A 17144-nucleotide genomic window follows, 5' to 3' on the forward strand; every position below is an offset into this window, starting at 1 on the left:
AGTCAGCCATGCAAGGGGGCGAGTTTTTTTTTTTTAAGCTTTTGGGAGTTTGTATGACTAATTAAATATAAGATTGTGTTAATTCACATATATTGTATATTTTATAAATTAATAAAAACCAGATAGTTAGTTTTAAACTATTATTCAATACACAGCATTAGAAAGCATCTTTTAACAGGTCATTTGGTTTTTTTAAAAAAAGAAGCAGCAGCCCAATAAGATGTATTAATTTTTGTAAGCAGAGTCCTTTTCCCTGGAACTCTAAATCCTGGCAGCCTAAGAGTTGTAAATATAGTTTCTTCAGTAAAGAAGATCATGCTGCAAGTGAAATGCTAGTCTCAGCAGGAATAGCAGCACAAAATAAAGTAATCCTATAATTCCTACTATTAAAAAGATAAAGGTCCCCTGTGCAAGCACCGGGTCATTCCTGACCCATGGGGTGACGTCACATCCTGGCATTTACTAGGCAGACTTTGTTTACGGGGTGGTTTGCCAGTGCCTTCCCCAGTCATCTTCCCTTTACCCCCAGCAAGCTGGGTACTCATTTTACTGACCTCAGAAGGCTGAGTTAACCTTGAGCTGACTACCTGATACCAACTTCCGTTGGGATCGAACTCAGGTCGTGAGCAGAGCTTGGACTGCAGTACTGCAGCTTACCACTCTGCGCCACAGGGCTCTTAAATTCCTACTATTAAAGGCCATCAAAATGCTTGGGCCTGTTCCTGTGTGCTAATTATAGTCATTACAGGTACAATTGAGAGTGGGACTCGACAACTGTTGGGCCCACATTTCCCATGTGGCATACTATTTCTCACTGTAATCAGTCTAAACCTCAGAGGTACTTGCAAAAAAACAAGAGGTAAACACAGTGCTGAAGAAAAGGATGGACTAGATGCAGGGACTCTGTCTATTGCTACTTAACGGCATTTAACAGAACACTGTCATTGGGCCTTTTAGATTTGGATTTCTCAGGTTGGGGGTGCAGCTTCTTAAAAAGCTAGAAAAGGGAGTAAGTGGCTCATCACTTAAGGTGGATAAGGGGTATACCACAGATATGACAGCAGAGAACCATGGGTTTCATTATACTGCTCAAACCAAGGACTTTTTAAAATCTACTTCTGGCATTTAAAATGCTGATTTCTCCAAGGAGTCATTTGTTTTCTAAGGCTTTGTTGTCAATAAGAAGAGAAGCGAGTATCAGAAAAATGTAGTGTAGACCACCCATTACACATGCAACTTCTACACTACAAAGGTGGAAGTGTAGTGGTAACATCACAGTAAAAATGTTTTTCTAAGCACAGTGAGCTTTTTGAAAGCAGCTGCAACTGACTGAGGCAGTGAGAAGTTTTAATAAGGTATGTCACACAGTGACACTGGTTTTTCCCTAGCCGCAGTCTAAGATAGAACAGAGTCTATATCAAGCCAGTATTCTATAGCCAGATTGAAGCATACATAATGCAGCAATAAACTTAAAATGTTTTATTCTGTCAAAGTTGTTTTTGATTTTAAATAAATTGTATTTTAATCTAAAACGCAGTCTGGTTTCTCTACAAACAAGGAAAGACTTCAGGAGTTAACTATAAAAATCCTTTTCTACGCAGTACCTCACAAAAATATTTAACATCTGCTTCCGAGCACACACTACACATCTTCCTTTCCTTGGGAGCCCAACTCAGAACTCACACTTGTTGGTTCAATAAACTGCACACCATCTCTGACTCTTAAGGGGAAAAGACATCATGATGCTGGCTATGGAGAAACAGGGGTTGTAGCATTTAAAAAAACCAATGGGGGGGGGGCGCTACCCAGTTCATGAAGGGAGGTGAGGGGGAAAGAACGGCCTATGGGGCAATCCAAAACAGAAGGAGAAGCTTTCCATTATATAGCAACTACCATTTTTACCATTTTTTTAAATTGCATCCAAAACAAGTTAGATTTTTAATTTCAACTCATTCTGTATCTGACTCTTCATCACTCCCCATGTCTGAAAGCTCACCTTTCAGTATCCCGTCCTCATTCCACTTTGGTTCTGAAACTACACTGTGACAATATGGCTGCAATTATTTCTTCAAGAGAAATGCTTGGGAAGGTAGGTGGGGTAGAAAGGGAGCTCAGTCCTGCTTTCCCAGGCTTTCCCCACCTTATAAATTGTAGTAGGGTTTTGTAAAGTAAATTCTAGTTTTCAAAAAGCGAATGAGCGGTCCCATTTCCAGTTCACCCTGTGGTGGCCTAAATGTGTGGATTCAAAGGGAAAGAATCAAAGCACTTACTAATCAAAAGGTTCAAAGCTCTTTGTTTCATTATTTTTATACAGCCACAAGTTGACCAGAGTCTGCTATTAACTCCAAATTCCCACTGAAACTAACACTGACCTCCCACTCATTGCATAAACCCTGATGACCAATCGTTATATGCTAGCTACCATCATAAACCCTATGCCCATTCCCAGGAGAGAAAAAAAAGAGACATGAATAAATTGCATCCAAAACAAAAGTTAGATTTTTAATTTCAACTCATTCTGTATCTGACTCTTCATCACTCCCCATGTCTGAAAGCTCACCTTTCAGTGTCCCGTCCTTATTCCACTTTGGTTCTTTTTCACGGGCCAGCAGTTTCTTAAAAATCTCATACTCCTCAATTGAAGAACAGGCTATTTTGGTCACAAAGTCAGTTTCAGAAGCTCTGATTAGGGTTTTCAGTTTGGGGTTCACAATCTGGGTCTGTCCTTTCTTATCAGGTGTTTGATAGAGTCCCAAACGCTCCAAGAAGATGTGCCGATTCTTGATCTCAGCCAGCGATGTTTGAAAGAAACCAGAGTTCACTATTTCTCTGTGTCTAATTCCCATCCTGAAATAGGCAAACTAAAGAGAAGGGTAGGGATTTTTAATATATAATACTTTTAGTAGATGCAAGCAATTCTTATTGCAGCTATTGTTAATATTCTGTGCTGACACCACAATCCTATACAAAGTTAGACATATGGGCATCTAGTGCAGGACTGGACAGTGGCCAGAGTATTGCCCCTAAGAAGGGACAGAGATGTTTTGAGTTCTGTTTCAAGCCTTTACCTAGCACAACAACTTGAGGCCAAGTCAAACAGGTTTCTAGTTCACATCTCAATACAAGGACTACCGGATGTAGGATTTTTCTTCCTAAAACTGCAAAAGCATTTTAAGTCCTCAAAGGAGAAGTGACAACCACAGTAGTCATCAGTCAACCAGAGAAATGAGTTACTTCAAAAACTTCAGAGATGTATCATACTACAGAAACAGTTAACCAGCCCCATTAGTGGCAGGTAGAGAGCTCTGAAAACATTTCACGGAAAGACAAAAACAGTGTGAAGGGTTGTTAATATCTAAACACCAACAGCATAAGCTACAGGGGGGAAAAACTATTAAATCACAGCTTGTATTATAATAAATTCAAAGAAAATGCTATGATAGAGGAAGCCCAATTACCTGAATCCAGATTAGAAGTTCTTGCAAGATGACAACAAGCACATGGATTTGTATGAAAAGCCAAGTTTATTTTCACTACTATATGCAATGTATCAGTATTTGGGAAAAGAACAAAAACGTTGTAAAAGCAAAATCTAGTCCTAAAAAGATAGAAATTGTTTAGCAACTCCCTGTTAAAACACACTTAACCTGCACATGACACGAGTGTGTGATATACTGGAATTTTAGGATTTGGAGTCATCAGCACAGTAAAGCCCACTTATTTATTTTGGGGCTGTGGATTAAACTATATGGAAATATATTTATCTGTGTTAGAAAGAAGTCAATCTTAAAACAAAATGCAAGCTAACAATACCTAATCAAGACCTACCTGGAATTTGTATTCCAGATCATCCAGGTCTTCTAGGAGGACATTTGGGCATGTTTGTATAATTTTAGATACTTGCTGAACAGTGAAGAGACATTTTTCCATGAGAAGATCCTTTACGGCCTCAATTCGGTTTTGGGGCAAGGTGAAGATGCTTGGACAGTGAATCACCATGTGATTCAGACTACCTGTCAAAATAAAAGAAACAGTAATACAGAGACATGCCTACATCAGCTGCTACTACCTAGGATAAATAAAAGGAACAACTGGAGCAATCTGCTTCTCAACTCAGGCAATGCCCCTGATTTAGAAGTCCATTAAAAACCTACACAACCCATAAGCATTGTAGGAATATCTACTTTGTTCCAAATTAGTAACTTATGTTCCTAATAGTTCCAGGTGGGCAGCCTTGTTAGTCTGTAGTAGAACAAAATTTCAAGTCCAGTAGCACCTTAAAATACCAACTTTTTGTGGCAGTTCTACACAGAAGCTTCAAGGGGCTATTACATGAGACTGCTGAACTAGAATTCATTACCAAGTTCAGAACAAAGCCCCCCCCCCCCCCCCGCGGGCTGAACAGGAACATGGGATTCTTATCTCATTACAGATACTACCGTAGTTTTCTGCATTTCCCACCTCTGTGTATCTCCTTGCTCTGATGAGGCAGATTATGTTTTGCATTGCACCTCGGCATCCTGACTCCAACTAGTCCTTCTTTGTAACATCTACACCTTTTGACCTGAATATGAGGACTTATGGATCTTCATTCTCATTTGTATCTGATGAAGTGAGCTTTGATTCACAAAAGCCTGGAAAACTTTCTTGGTGTTTATGGTGCGACTGGATTCCAATTTTATTTTCCACATTTGAAGTTTGAGATCCCCAGAAACATTGCCCATTTCAAGCAATTGATTGATGCACTTCCTTTTGAAAAAAATACTTAGGAGTAAGCAAGCACTTTAGACTGTCATTTCATATAATACATCTGCCCTGTTTTGTATGCTTTTTTCCTCCTATTTTTGCACGCTCATGCATGTATATGTACTACAAATACACAAAAATCCATGCAGGAACAATGGTAGTATTGGGGAATACATCAAGGGCAATAATACAGATGTAGCTCTCTGGCAGCAAAATTAAAAGAAGAACTTTTTCTCTGTTGGCATGAAGGAGAAAAAAATAGTCTTGAATGAAGGAAACACTAATTTACAAAGTTCCTCTTTATACAGTACAGATTGGGAAGACTAAAAGAATACACTTGAAAGGCAAAGAAAATCTGAAGATTCTCCATCCACTTATGATATCAGTCAGCTGTCCTTAAAATCTGTAACTTATTTCAGTTATTTTAATAATTACCTAAATCTTTCTCTTTGGATTTCATTTCCAGTCACTGGGAGTCCCTGACCTGGATGGCCAAGGCTAGTCCGATTTCATCAGATCTCGGACGCTAAGCAGGGTCAGCCCTGGTTAGTATTTAGATGGGAGACCACCAAGGAATACCAGGGTTGCTATGCAGAGGAAGGCAATGGCAAACCAAATGAATATCCCTTGCCTTGAAAACCCCATCAGGGCTCGCCATAAATCGGCTATGACTTGACGGCACTTTACACACATGCAACAGGGAGGCAAACAGAATGTAAAATTATCTATTCTAAAAGATTACAGGCTAGATCACCAAAGCTGGGTCCAACCTCCCTCTGAAAGACCACCGACATGTATGTACTGTTATGCCTTTGAAAATGTTTCATATACATAAGTTTCTAGCAAACCTAAAAAGCGTCTATGCTTCCTTTCATCTCATGCATAATTTTGTATCTCTCCTTAGCACCAGGCTTATTTCAGAGAGCACCCACAGAAAAGAACTAAAGATAATGCTTAAGAGTCCAAGCAAATTAGCTCCCCAAAATCACAATGTGGCTCCTGGAACATGAGACATATTCCTAGACAAGGTCAGCACTTTAGTGCTTTTCAATACCTTCCTTAAAGTTGAATTTTCTCAGAAGATCTGCACGGTCCTTTAGGCGCTTTGGTGACATCCTCAACAGTTCAGTACTCTTCTGTAGGGCGTTCAGTATGGAATCAGTGCTTAAACCCAAGAGGAGGAGTTCTGAAACTACAGCCAACCTAGCCTGAGAAGGTAGCTTGGGCTGCACACTGAACAACTCCTTTATTTGAGCCTGATTGAACCCCATGTCCAAGAATGAATCAACCACTTTCCCCAACTTCAGGTGGCTAGAATTAGCCAGTCTCTGCTGCTCTGCAGCAGAAGAGGGGAGAGTCTCCAGTGGTTGAGGACCATCACTACCATCTGGGTTGGAGCTAGCAAGGTGCAAGCTGATTTCATTTTGTCCAGAACTGGTCCCAACGAATTTGAATCCGAGGTGTCGAAGAGAGTAAGGAAAGACAACAGGTGATGAATTCAAAGAAGATAACTGGATACTGTGATAGGCAAATGAAGCAAAGCTGTGCCTCTGTAAGACCTACAAAGATAGACAACAGAATTAATCTTATTGCTAATAACTGCTTTTACAGAGAGCTCAGACATAAGAATTACCACACTAAAAAGTCCTCATAAAAGCAACAGTGCAATCCTGAGAAGAGTTATACCCTTCTAAGCCCACTGACTTCAGTGGAATTAGAAGGGTATACTTTTGTTTAGGTTTACACTGTGAATTGTTCTCCCTGTCCCACACAACCATTTTACCATTCATTTCAAGTCCTCAAACTGATGGTATAGTTGGGTCGGTTACCCATTTCCTGTTTGCACTATAAAGATGTCAACCAAAGTAGGACACTATTGGGGTTCATAGCGTGCAGGTAAAGTGTTATGCTACGAAAGCTATGTTGCTAAAGTATGAGAATACATTAAAATGTTAAAGAACAGATAAAAAGGTGGGTGAGAGAAAAATCCGATATATCTCAGATTTATTTTAATCTTACAAACCACAATGAGATACACAACTGGTTCCATGTCTATACTATCAGCTATCAGAGTACTCTGACACGAACATTTCTGTATCACATTACATTTTTGCTGTTATTCTGAAAACAATTTACATAAAGGGCAGACTGAAATCTTAGTTTGTCTAGTGCAGTGGTTGGCGAGCCGCATACGCCTTTGGGCCCTTGAGTGCGGCTCTGGAAAGCGCCCTCCTCCTCCTCCCCCCTTTCCCTCCCCTCACAGCGCGGCCGGGTTTTGCACGCAGTGCTCAAGGGCCAGCGGTGCCAAGGTGGGCGGCGGCAGCCAATCAGCGGGCAGGATTTTTTACGCTGGTTTTGGCTGGTGGAGGAGGCCGAGGCGCTGAGGACAGGCGGACGGGCAGATGGCACGCCGGCCGGGGAGGGAAGGAAGGAAGGAGCCCAGGCGGCGGCAAGGAGGAGGAGGAGGTCGGGGCCCGGGGGGGAAGCCATGTTTGATTCATGCACATTTTCCCCATCCAGATTCTCAAAACTCTGCATGGGGGGTTATTGGCCATTTATGAATGGGAGGTTTTGCCTTGGATTTGCCACTCAGATGCACATTTTCCCCATCCAGATTCTCAAAACTCAACAATAAGCCCCCCTGCAGAGTTTTGAGAATGCAGATGGGGAAAATGTGCATCTAGAGAGCGGCAAATCCAAGGCAAAACCTCCCGTGCATGAATGGTTGTTAAAAGGCGTTTTGGCTCTCAAAAGAAATCTCAATCGTTGTACTGTTGATATTTGGCTCTGTTGACTAATGAGTTTGCCGACCACTGGTCTAGAGCAGTAGCGGTGTTAAGTCAGTTGCAGCAAAATCAAACAGAAGTCCAATGGAAAGTCCTATACACTTGAGTTTCCTCACTAACTATAGGTGTCAATAGTTCAGAATTATCCTCCTTAATGTTTATTAATTCTGCTTGTGTTTCACACATCATGTTACACCTTCCTTGATTAGATCTGATTTTACATCTCTCCTACTCTGACCCATCTATCCTCACCCACTCGGAATGGATTTAATTATCTTTGGTTATTGTTACAAACTGGCTTCTCTTTGTAACACCTCCCCACTCCCACATTTTCTCATGTTAAATGTAAACTTATGAATCAATGCATCTGAAGAAGCGAGTTCTGAATCATGAAAGCTTATACTGGAATCAATCTTGCTAGTCCTTTAAGCGCTATGAGACTCCTATTTGTCTGATAACATTAAAAGTTGCAGCTTCAAAGCAGTGCTTCCATGCCATGCAGTATTATCTCCTAGAACCTCCTCAAAGCACTGTGGAGATTAAATACACCTGTTCAAACCTGAAGTATAGTGAATCCAGGGAGAATCCAGAGGCCTACTAGGAGGCCAAAACTTTGGGAATGGACCAGACTTGCGAGGGGGAGGGCTGCAGTAGAGATGCCAACTCCAGCTTGGGAAATTCCTGGAGATTTAGGAGCAGAGACCAGGGAGGGGTGGAGTAGGGGGAGGGGAGGGAGCTCAGCAGGGATGTGATGCCATAGCGTCCATCCTCCAAAGTCACCTTCTTCTCCAGAGGAACTGATCTCTAGTCTGGAGATCAGTTGTAACTCTAGAACTCTAGCATCCACCTGGGGAATAGCAACCTTAGGCTGCAGAGCCAACTGAAGACAAAGTAAGTGCCTTGTTGGCCAACAGGTGAAGGTGAGAGCTGCTGTGCCCCTCCCTACAGGCCATGCCAGGGTCCCCCTCACACGCAGGGGCCGACTGGCCATTCACCAGGATTGACGGACTGCAACCCAGAGCTGCCCCCACCTCCATGAGGAGACAAAGACTATTACAATGCCTGGCATTGCTTCACTGGCCTGGGCATGGCGTGGAGAGAAGGAGAATGGATCCAGCTTCACTCAATGGACATGGTGGCCGCCCAAATTGGCCTTCAAGGAGGAACACAGCCACAGCGGCACCCAGTTTCGCCCTGCAGGAGTTCCAAACTTTCTCCCAATTTATGTTTATGAGCACAAATCAAAGCCATGTTAAAACTGCAAACGCAGAGCTAGAACATAGTAGGTATCGCAGATGAAACGATATTTTTAAAAAGCCGTGTAATTATTTTGTGGGAGCCACACAATTCTGAATAAAATGCAGAAGACAGGAGACCGCGGAATCCAATCAGGTTGCCAACCTCCAGGTGGTATGAAATTCAAAATATGGCACAAGACAAATATTTCCCAAACAGGAAAATAACAATGCAATTGAAGACTGAATTCAAGACTGAAGACTTGAGAAAGTTTATACGAAATGGAATTATACCGGATTTCCATTGTACCACGTCATGTTTCCGTTGCCATGTGATGCAATATCTATGAACTCAATTTACAACGTATTTGATATGAACTGAGCCTTTGTGCCAGTATATTCTTATATTTTGTGTTTATTTTGGGATCAATTTTGACCCACTGTTACATATTTGTTGCTCCAGAAGTGTATTTGTATCTTATTTGTTCTCAATACATTCTTCTAATAGCAAGAATTGCATTGTTATTTTCCTATTTTGGAAACATTTGTCTTGTGCCATATTTTGAATTTCATACTCCTGTAAGCACTTGCAAGCCGTTCATTTGATTACAACCTCCGGGTGGCGGCTGGAGATCTCCTGCGGTTACAACTCACCTCCAGCCGACAGAGATCAGTTCGCCTGGAGAAAATGGCCGCCTTGGCCATTGGACTCTATGGCACTGACGTCCCTCCCCAAACCCCGCCCTCCTCAGGCTCCGCCCCAAAAGCATCCAGGTATTTCCCAACCCGGAGCTGGCACCCTAGCAGAGCTATTTCACAGAGGGTTGCCGTGTTAGTCTGTCTGCAGTAGCAGAAAAGGGCAAGAGGCCAGTTGCACCTTCAAGACGAACAAAAATATTTTCTGGTAGGGTAGGAGCTTTTCGTGAGCTGTGGCTCACGAAAGCTCCTACCCTACCAGAAAATATTTTTGTTAGTCTTGAAGGTGCAACTGGCCTCTTGCCCTTTTCTACTACTGCAGACAGACTAACAGAGCTGTGGCTCACGAAAGCTCATACCCTGCCAGAAAATATTTCTGTTAGTCTTGAAGGTGCTACTGGACTCTTGCCCTTTTCTACTACTATCAGAGCTATGTTCAACTGCTTTTGCAAAGCAGCAATCTCGGCAACAAACGCCGCTGCTGGCGGGCTCTACCAACGACGGAGCTCAAAATATGACGGGACCAGGCCGCTCCTCCCTTTCGCTTGGGCTGCCTCCCCACGGCTCTTTGCCCCAGCGTCTTCCCGTTCCTTTCTCCTTCCCACCCTCCTGGGTAAGTTTATCATCGACTGAACCCGCAGCGAACAGACCTACCTGCCCGCAGAGCCGCCCAAGCTCCAAACCGCGCATGCCGCCGGCTTCCCTGTCTGCGAGAGACTACGGAAGGGGAAGGTGCTTGCCCGAACACTCTCCCTCCGGAAACGGAAGCTGAAAGGAACGTTCCTAGAGTCGGTTCGGAGGCATTGGAACGGGCGCGGCGCGCTCGTGCAATTGGAGGGAGGCGGTTCTTGACGCAGGAATGGAGGCTTGTGCATTTATTCGTTCTTCGAGCCCAAAGGCATCATACGCTCAGACTCCCAATGAAATATTTAACGTGCATGCATAAAAGTCTATAACAGACATACATGTTGACACTTGCAACGTAGCCTGCTATTCAAGCCTACTCGCCGAGAAGCTTGGATTTGGCCTTTGCCCTAGGTTTCCAACAAATGCGTGTTTGGTGGCAAACGGGTTTGCTGCTGCGAAGCGTGCAAGTTTTAGAAGTTCCTTCGCATTTTACTCCAGTTTGGCAGAAGGGATGGTTAGAACCTCTCCGAGCTAAGTTTTCTGCTTCCAAGGAGTTATGTTTTATGGACTAGCCTTCTGGTGGCAAAAGGAAATCGCTGCAATGGGGAACTGGGGTAAGAAAAATAATACTCTGACTTTGCTGTTCACGTGGGTGTCCCCATGGCTTTGCCGGGACCTTTCCCAAAATTTTACAACAAAGCAGGTTTGGGGAAAGATGGTAAAAAGCCAGGGCTTGCATTTAAACACCATGTTGAACTAGAACTCTGCTTCTCAATAGCATCCAAGCTGAGACAAACAGTTCATGTGTACGTGACCTCAGTCAATTTTTACTTACCAGTCAAAGAAAGCTCTTATTTTACATTAACAGCATAAATAATGATCAGCATTAGTCTTTTAAACAAAAAATCAAAGGCTTGTTTTCTTAGCTGGGAGAATCATCAACAAACAATGCATTGTTTGTGAAAGGTGTTGTGCCTACGTTACCCCAGGTAGGTCTAATTAAGGATAATGCACTGGAGATCAGGAATTACTTTTACAGCTTATGCTATTTAATGGTATACCAATTTAACAGTACAAGCCAGAATCAGGTTTCTCCAGCTGAGACCAAGAGAAAGAATCACACTCCAGTTCATTGATCAACCTTTATATACTTCCAGCCATTGTCTTCAATAAAGATACATTTATATTTTTCCCATGGTGTCATTCTTGGCTACTGAAATCAACTTTGGCAGCGAGCAATTCTCTAATTGCGCCTGCGTTAGGTCCACACAGCGAGTTCCTTTGCAGGGAACAGCTACTTGTTGCGGTTAAAGGAATGTGTGCATGCTTATGCAGACTAAGTGAATGGAAAGGAAGATGAAGAGAGGAAGGGGGGTGGTTCTTGACACACGTTTATCTACATGGGTGTCACATCTAAAAGGATTCCTGCACCTGTTTATGTACACAGGGGCAGTTTTATAGTGCCACAGGTAAAAGCCCTTTATTGAGGGCACTTCAAAGGAACAGAGCATAATCCCAGAAAAGCTGCTGCTGTGTCTGCTGATTTTCAAGGAAATCCATCATGACTTTGATTATAATATTTCTTGTCTGTATTCATAGAAAGAATTCACTCCTGGCATCAACTTCCCTTATAGCCTGGGCCTGAACAAGACACTCTGTTGACCTCCCTGAGATTTTCTGTCCTGATTACAGATAAGACTAACCAAAACATTAAAGCTTTGTTGTCTTCTTGCCAGAGAGGGACAATGAATAGGAATGACAAAGGGTTAGTGCTGGTTTTTGGAAAACAGGACACAGAGGTGGCACTGCTGGTGCTGAAAACAGGAGCCTGAAGCAGTCACTCAGGTTGGCACACTTTGCACCTCAGTCACAGCACGCTGGCAAGCCTGCCAGTGAAATAAATCATGTCGCATACAAATCTACCCAAAATACATGCACAGACACAAATACTAAGATACAAAAATTTATTCTGTTAACTTTAGAAGTGACAGAACACAATTAAGATGGCAGTCACAGCAATCAAAATATACTTAATATGCTAAATGTTCTCCCATGTTTCAAAATATGGCCTACAGTAAAATTCAAGACAGGAGGCTTGCACAACCAATTCGTTTAAAAGTATCTTGACACATTTCATGTGGAATCCATTTTAGAATTATGTAGGAGCAAGGCTTCCATTAGTAAAGGTAGACATGACCCCTAAGAACAAGCATTAAGATAGATAAATGTACACCTTGGGGGCAGAACATATTAGATTGTCTTGGAGATGCCTACCCATGAGTGCAGCATAGGACTAAGAAGTGTTATGAAATTTCTCTCCTGTACTGAATAATTGGTGGTTTTCTTCAAGACAACATAAAGACACTACAGAACTGGAAATGTGATCCAGAGAAGCAACTTCTAAATTGGTGTTTAATAAAAAGTTAAAATGCTTGTTCTGTAAAGAGTTAATGTGAAAGATGGTTTTATTACAAAGCTCATATTTGCTGAATTAGAGCCAAATGTGTCAAGCAACTCTATTCAGACAGTGCATGTACAAGGTCATCCAGATATAGTAAAAATACCAAAAATGCTCATATGTTGTGCTATAGTACAGTTCATTTAAAAAAAACAGTGTTACTGATCCCAAAAGTCTTAAAAAGCAAACTGTAAGATGAAGTTTGACAATGCTTTTGTGCTTTATATAAAAATGCTCATGAAAACCAGCATTTCACAAATTATTCCTAGGATCTATATAACATGTTTAGTTTTTTTTGAAAGGGTGGGGGGTGGAAAGGATGTTTTAGATAACGAGTGTTCTGAGGCCTGCTTCTTTCAACAGAAGCAGGACCTTAACAAATAAATCATAGGAATTTCTGACCAGAGTTCTTTGCTATGTTTAAATACAGCAAACTAAAACAGAGAAGCTGTCTTGTCTTCTCTTCATCTGCAGAAAACGTTTGTCCTCACACTCTGATCTATGAGCTACAAAATTTCACCTCCAACATGATGAGCAAAGTTCTCAGAAGCAGAAGTATCCAAAAACCTCGAGCATGGGAACCGTCTAGGTTTTAGCTGAATCCTCTAATTGGTTTTGAGTGGTAAATAAGCCCTGAGTGGTAGGATGAGGAAGTTAGAATCACCCCAGAAACACTTTGCAGGAAAAGGCCTGAAGCAAGCCGACAGACCACTTACATGCTGCTAATTCACATTATCAGGTATTTCAGACAGGATGCATACCCAACAAACATCTGTTCCAAGGAGAAGCAACTGCAGATGTCTAGCCTCTTTTAAAAAAACCACACTTGCAACACTTAGCAGTAGAGGTGGAATGGCTTCAAGTAAAAAATCAGTCCCATTGGTGCAACTTTGGGCAACATGGGATTTTGTCCTGCTCATTAACCACAAGCATTCACGCAGAATAAGCAGCTTACTGGTGATTCATCATATGGTAGTGAGATCATGGTTGTCCATCTCATCCCCAGGCCCGCCCTACTCCCATGCACGAGTGCTTCATACCATAGTGTCTGTGCACAAAACACCCCCCAACAAGAGTACGTTCAAATTGCTCGGGCAATGGGCAGATTTGTGCAACATAAACTGAGCCAGCACACATTGGCACTTTCATATATAAGCACTGTGCTAATGAGATGCCCAGGGGTGCACAGCCAATAGGCTCAGAGGTGGGATAGACACTCACAGCAGGCAGGGTGAATGGCTACAATCCCAGCCACTCACCATAAGAACCGTATATGTGTTGTCTTGGTATTTTTTTAAGCTCTCAAGGAAGATGAAGGAGATGTTCTTCAGCAAATGGTAAATGTCCAGAGTACAGATTTCAGTAGTTCTGACAGTGAAAAGAAGTTGATGGCTCTTGCTCAGTAGCACCGGTAGTTCTGTCTTGCTGGGGTTCCACCAGCCTATGGACACTGGCATCGTCATCTAAGCTCTGCTCACTTCCCAAGCTTGGAACTGTCCAGGCGCTGCGACTGCCACCCATGGGATGAATTTTGAAGCGGATGCCTTCTGAGAAATTAAAAAAAACAAACAAGGAAAGACCAAACACACACCAAAAAGCCACAGGAACGGTGCAGCAACCATTGTGTACTTAGTTTACAAGATACAGTTCAGGCTCAACCTTTTACTATTCTACAGATCCTGTTCAAAACAAGCAAACTATCCCACCCATTTGCTGTCCAAGCCAACATACCAGCTCTTTTGAATGGGAATCCATTTCCCTGTGACGTTTCTAAATAAGCACTGCCTACAAGAAATCCAAGTAGCAGCTTTGAGAGCCCTGTGTCATACCTGGCTTGGCTGAACCATATACTTCTTCCCAGGTGTAATTAGCCAGGTTCACAGGTTGAGTTACCCAAGTATCCTTCATTACCATTTCCAGAGTTGTGCGGCCCTCTGGAAAAGGATGCAAGAGTCCAGAGAGGAGATTCATCAGGTCTGAGGAACAAAGAGAAAAAAGATCAGTAACTTGTACATCCATCTTCAGCTTGCCTTTCAATTATCTTAGGTTATACATTAGTTGTGCTTAGATTAGCAAAGAAAATCTAAATTCAGCATGCACTGTACTGCAATTTTTAACAGTGTTCAACAGCTTTCCCCTCCACTTTGATTTTCCCTTATCAAGGCAGTCCATTTGACTATGAAAATGTTTGAGGGAAAGTACCAACCTTTAAGCACCATGTGGTAAATTACACATTGTAGATAATGCAAAATGGGCTCATGCATTTGAAGGGATTGTCTGGATTACCTACTTCAGAAACAAAATCTTTCACAGCTATTTTGTTTTAAGGCTGAAGCATTCACTATTTAACCACATGATTCACAAGAATATCCCAAGATCTAGTGAACACACAGTTACCCGAATCGATATACACATGAAGGTCCTGTAATGTGCAAAGGTGTCCCCTTGCTAGCATGGAGCAAATGTGTATTTTGGACATTTTAAAATATATTTAAAATCTCAAATCTGTGTATGCCAAGGTCCAGATTAATACCAATACTCGAAAGAACAAGGGGGAATAAGCTTCTTAAACAGAAAAAGGTTTTATTGTAATTAACAGAAAAGGGACCAAATTAAATTAAGCAACGTTGTAGAGTAAAATGGAGGTTTTCTCCTCCAGGGAGAGAATAATATGATAAACCTCAGGCTGCACACACTTCACACAAAGATCCCAAGACTTGTGGGATATTCTGCTCAAAAGGTTTCATTTTTATTTTCACTGCCTCCTCTCCCTCCTCACACTTAGCTCATTGTGCAGGTCTATTTCACTCCAAACAATCTCCTATTCATTGGGCTTCTTGAAATTTAGCACTTAAGAGATAAGGGGTTGATTCTGTGTACACAGATTTGCAAAGGAACAACAGGATTAAGGTCTTTTTCTCAACTATGTTTATTTTACAACATTTTTGCTGTGAAGAGGCATGTTATCTCTGAACACAAATTTAGTTTTGAGAACTGCAAAACCAAGCATCAGTGACAATATCTTCTAGATAGAAAAATTGCCCAAAATTCTTACAGAAACCTCTGGAAGAGCATGACATCATGAATGTATTAATGGAATTCATTTCCCCCCAAATTTAAACATTGCAAGAATATACAGCCTCATATTACATAATTAAAAACTAATTCTTATTTCATGATGGAGAACGGAGCCTTGTTTACTCACCGTGACGGCTCCTTCTGTTCTGGGTTGAAGGGCATCTTGACAAACGCGGGTTTTACCATCACGTGCCCAGGGAGGCAGGACTAAATAAATTTTTTCACTCATTTCCTGTCTCCCTGGGCGGGAAAGCCAGTTTTCGTACTCGCCGAGCTGAGGAGACAGGTAAGTGCATACCAACCACAAGTAACATTAAGCACTTAAACAAACTTGTATGATTATGAACTCCTGCGTAACGAAAGGAACAAACATAGAAACATAAACAGTAAACTTTCACATGAAATGGAATACCAAGCAAGACAGCGGACATAGGGAGAGATCTGTCATGTCAAAAACCAGAAATAGTCCCCAAACGACTAATTCACCAGAATAATGGTCAACAGTAGGTCTTGGAATGACTGGGCGGGCAAGATGCCCTTCAACCCAGAACAGAAGGAGCCGTCACGGTGAGTAAACAAGGCTCCGTTCTCAGTTCTGGGTGCAAGGGCATCTTGACAAACGCGGGATATCCAAGAGCTATAACGCCGGGTGGGGTTCAAGAAGTATCCAAGACCTGCTGTAGCACCCTCCTGCCAAAGGCCGCATCAGCTGAGGCAACGGAGTCGATTTTGTAATGTTTAATGAATGTAGAGGCCGTTGACCAGGTGGCCGCTCTACAAATTTCATCTAGGGATGCTTGCCTACTAAAGGCAGCAGACGTGGAAGCGCTGCGCACAGAATGAGCGGTGATTCCAGCTGGAGGTAGAATTTTGGAAGCCTTGTAGGCTTCTGAAATGCATTGCCTGACTACTGTACTGATCGCAGCATTGGACATTTTCCCCCCTTTAGAAGGGTTGACTAAAGAAACGAAAAGTGCATCAGATTTTCTGATGGAGGCAGTACGATTAATGTAGACCTTCAGAACTCTTCTGAGATCAAGATGATGCCACTCCCTTTCTTTAGGATGTGAAGGATGTGGGCAAAATGAGGGAAGATGTAATTCCTGTGAGCGGTGGAAGAGTGAATTTACTTTAGGAATGAAGGCAGGATCCGGTCTAAGGACCACTTTGTCTCTGTGAAAAACGCAGAGGCCTTCCCTCATGGAGAGAGCCCTCAGTTCAGAGACCCTACGGGCTGATGTCACTGCGACAAGAAAGATGGCCTTCATTCTCAACCACCTTAGAGGTATTTCCTTGATAGGTTCGAAAGGAGGACGGGTAAGGGCGTTGAGCACTACATTGAGGCGCCAGGTGGGAAATCTATGGATCACAGGAGGACAAGTTTGAGTCACCCCTTTCAAAAAGGTTATGATGTGCTGATGTCTTGATAGAGGAGCATCAGCAGATGGTGACAAGACGGTGGATAATGCTGCCACCTGTCTGCGAAGGGTCGCGGCCTTGAGACCCATAGCCAATCCT

The 17144-nt window shown here is 42.4% G+C and overlaps 2 protein-coding genes across 2 annotated transcripts in view; both read right to left on the minus strand.

Moving 5' to 3' along the window:
- Window positions 1-2513: 2513 nt before the first annotated feature.
- On the minus strand, window positions 2514-9085 carry MTERF4 (mitochondrial transcription termination factor 4). The gene is made up of 4 exons (XM_056850416.1): window positions 9062-9085; window positions 5801-6305; window positions 3829-4013; window positions 2514-2861 (listed from the first exon to the last, which is right to left on the minus strand). Exons 1-4 carry the CDS (start codon window positions 9083-9085, stop codon window positions 2514-2516), a joined length of 1062 nt encoding a protein of 353 aa, XP_056706394.1.
- Window positions 9086-13832: 4747 nt separating this feature from the next.
- Window positions 13833-17144, minus strand: part of PASK (PAS domain containing serine/threonine kinase) — a 31585-nt gene continuing 28273 nt past the window's right edge. The window contains 2 exon segments of the mRNA XM_056849862.1: window positions 13833-14095; window positions 14378-14524. Coding sequence (XP_056705840.1) covers window positions 13908-14095; window positions 14378-14524 — 335 coding nt within the window. The 3' untranslated portion in view covers window positions 13833-13907.

Source organism: Euleptes europaea, chromosome 5, assembly GCF_029931775.1.
Source record: "Euleptes europaea isolate rEulEur1 chromosome 5, rEulEur1.hap1, whole genome shotgun sequence".
NCBI lineage: Eukaryota > Metazoa > Chordata > Lepidosauria > Squamata > Sphaerodactylidae > Euleptes > Euleptes europaea.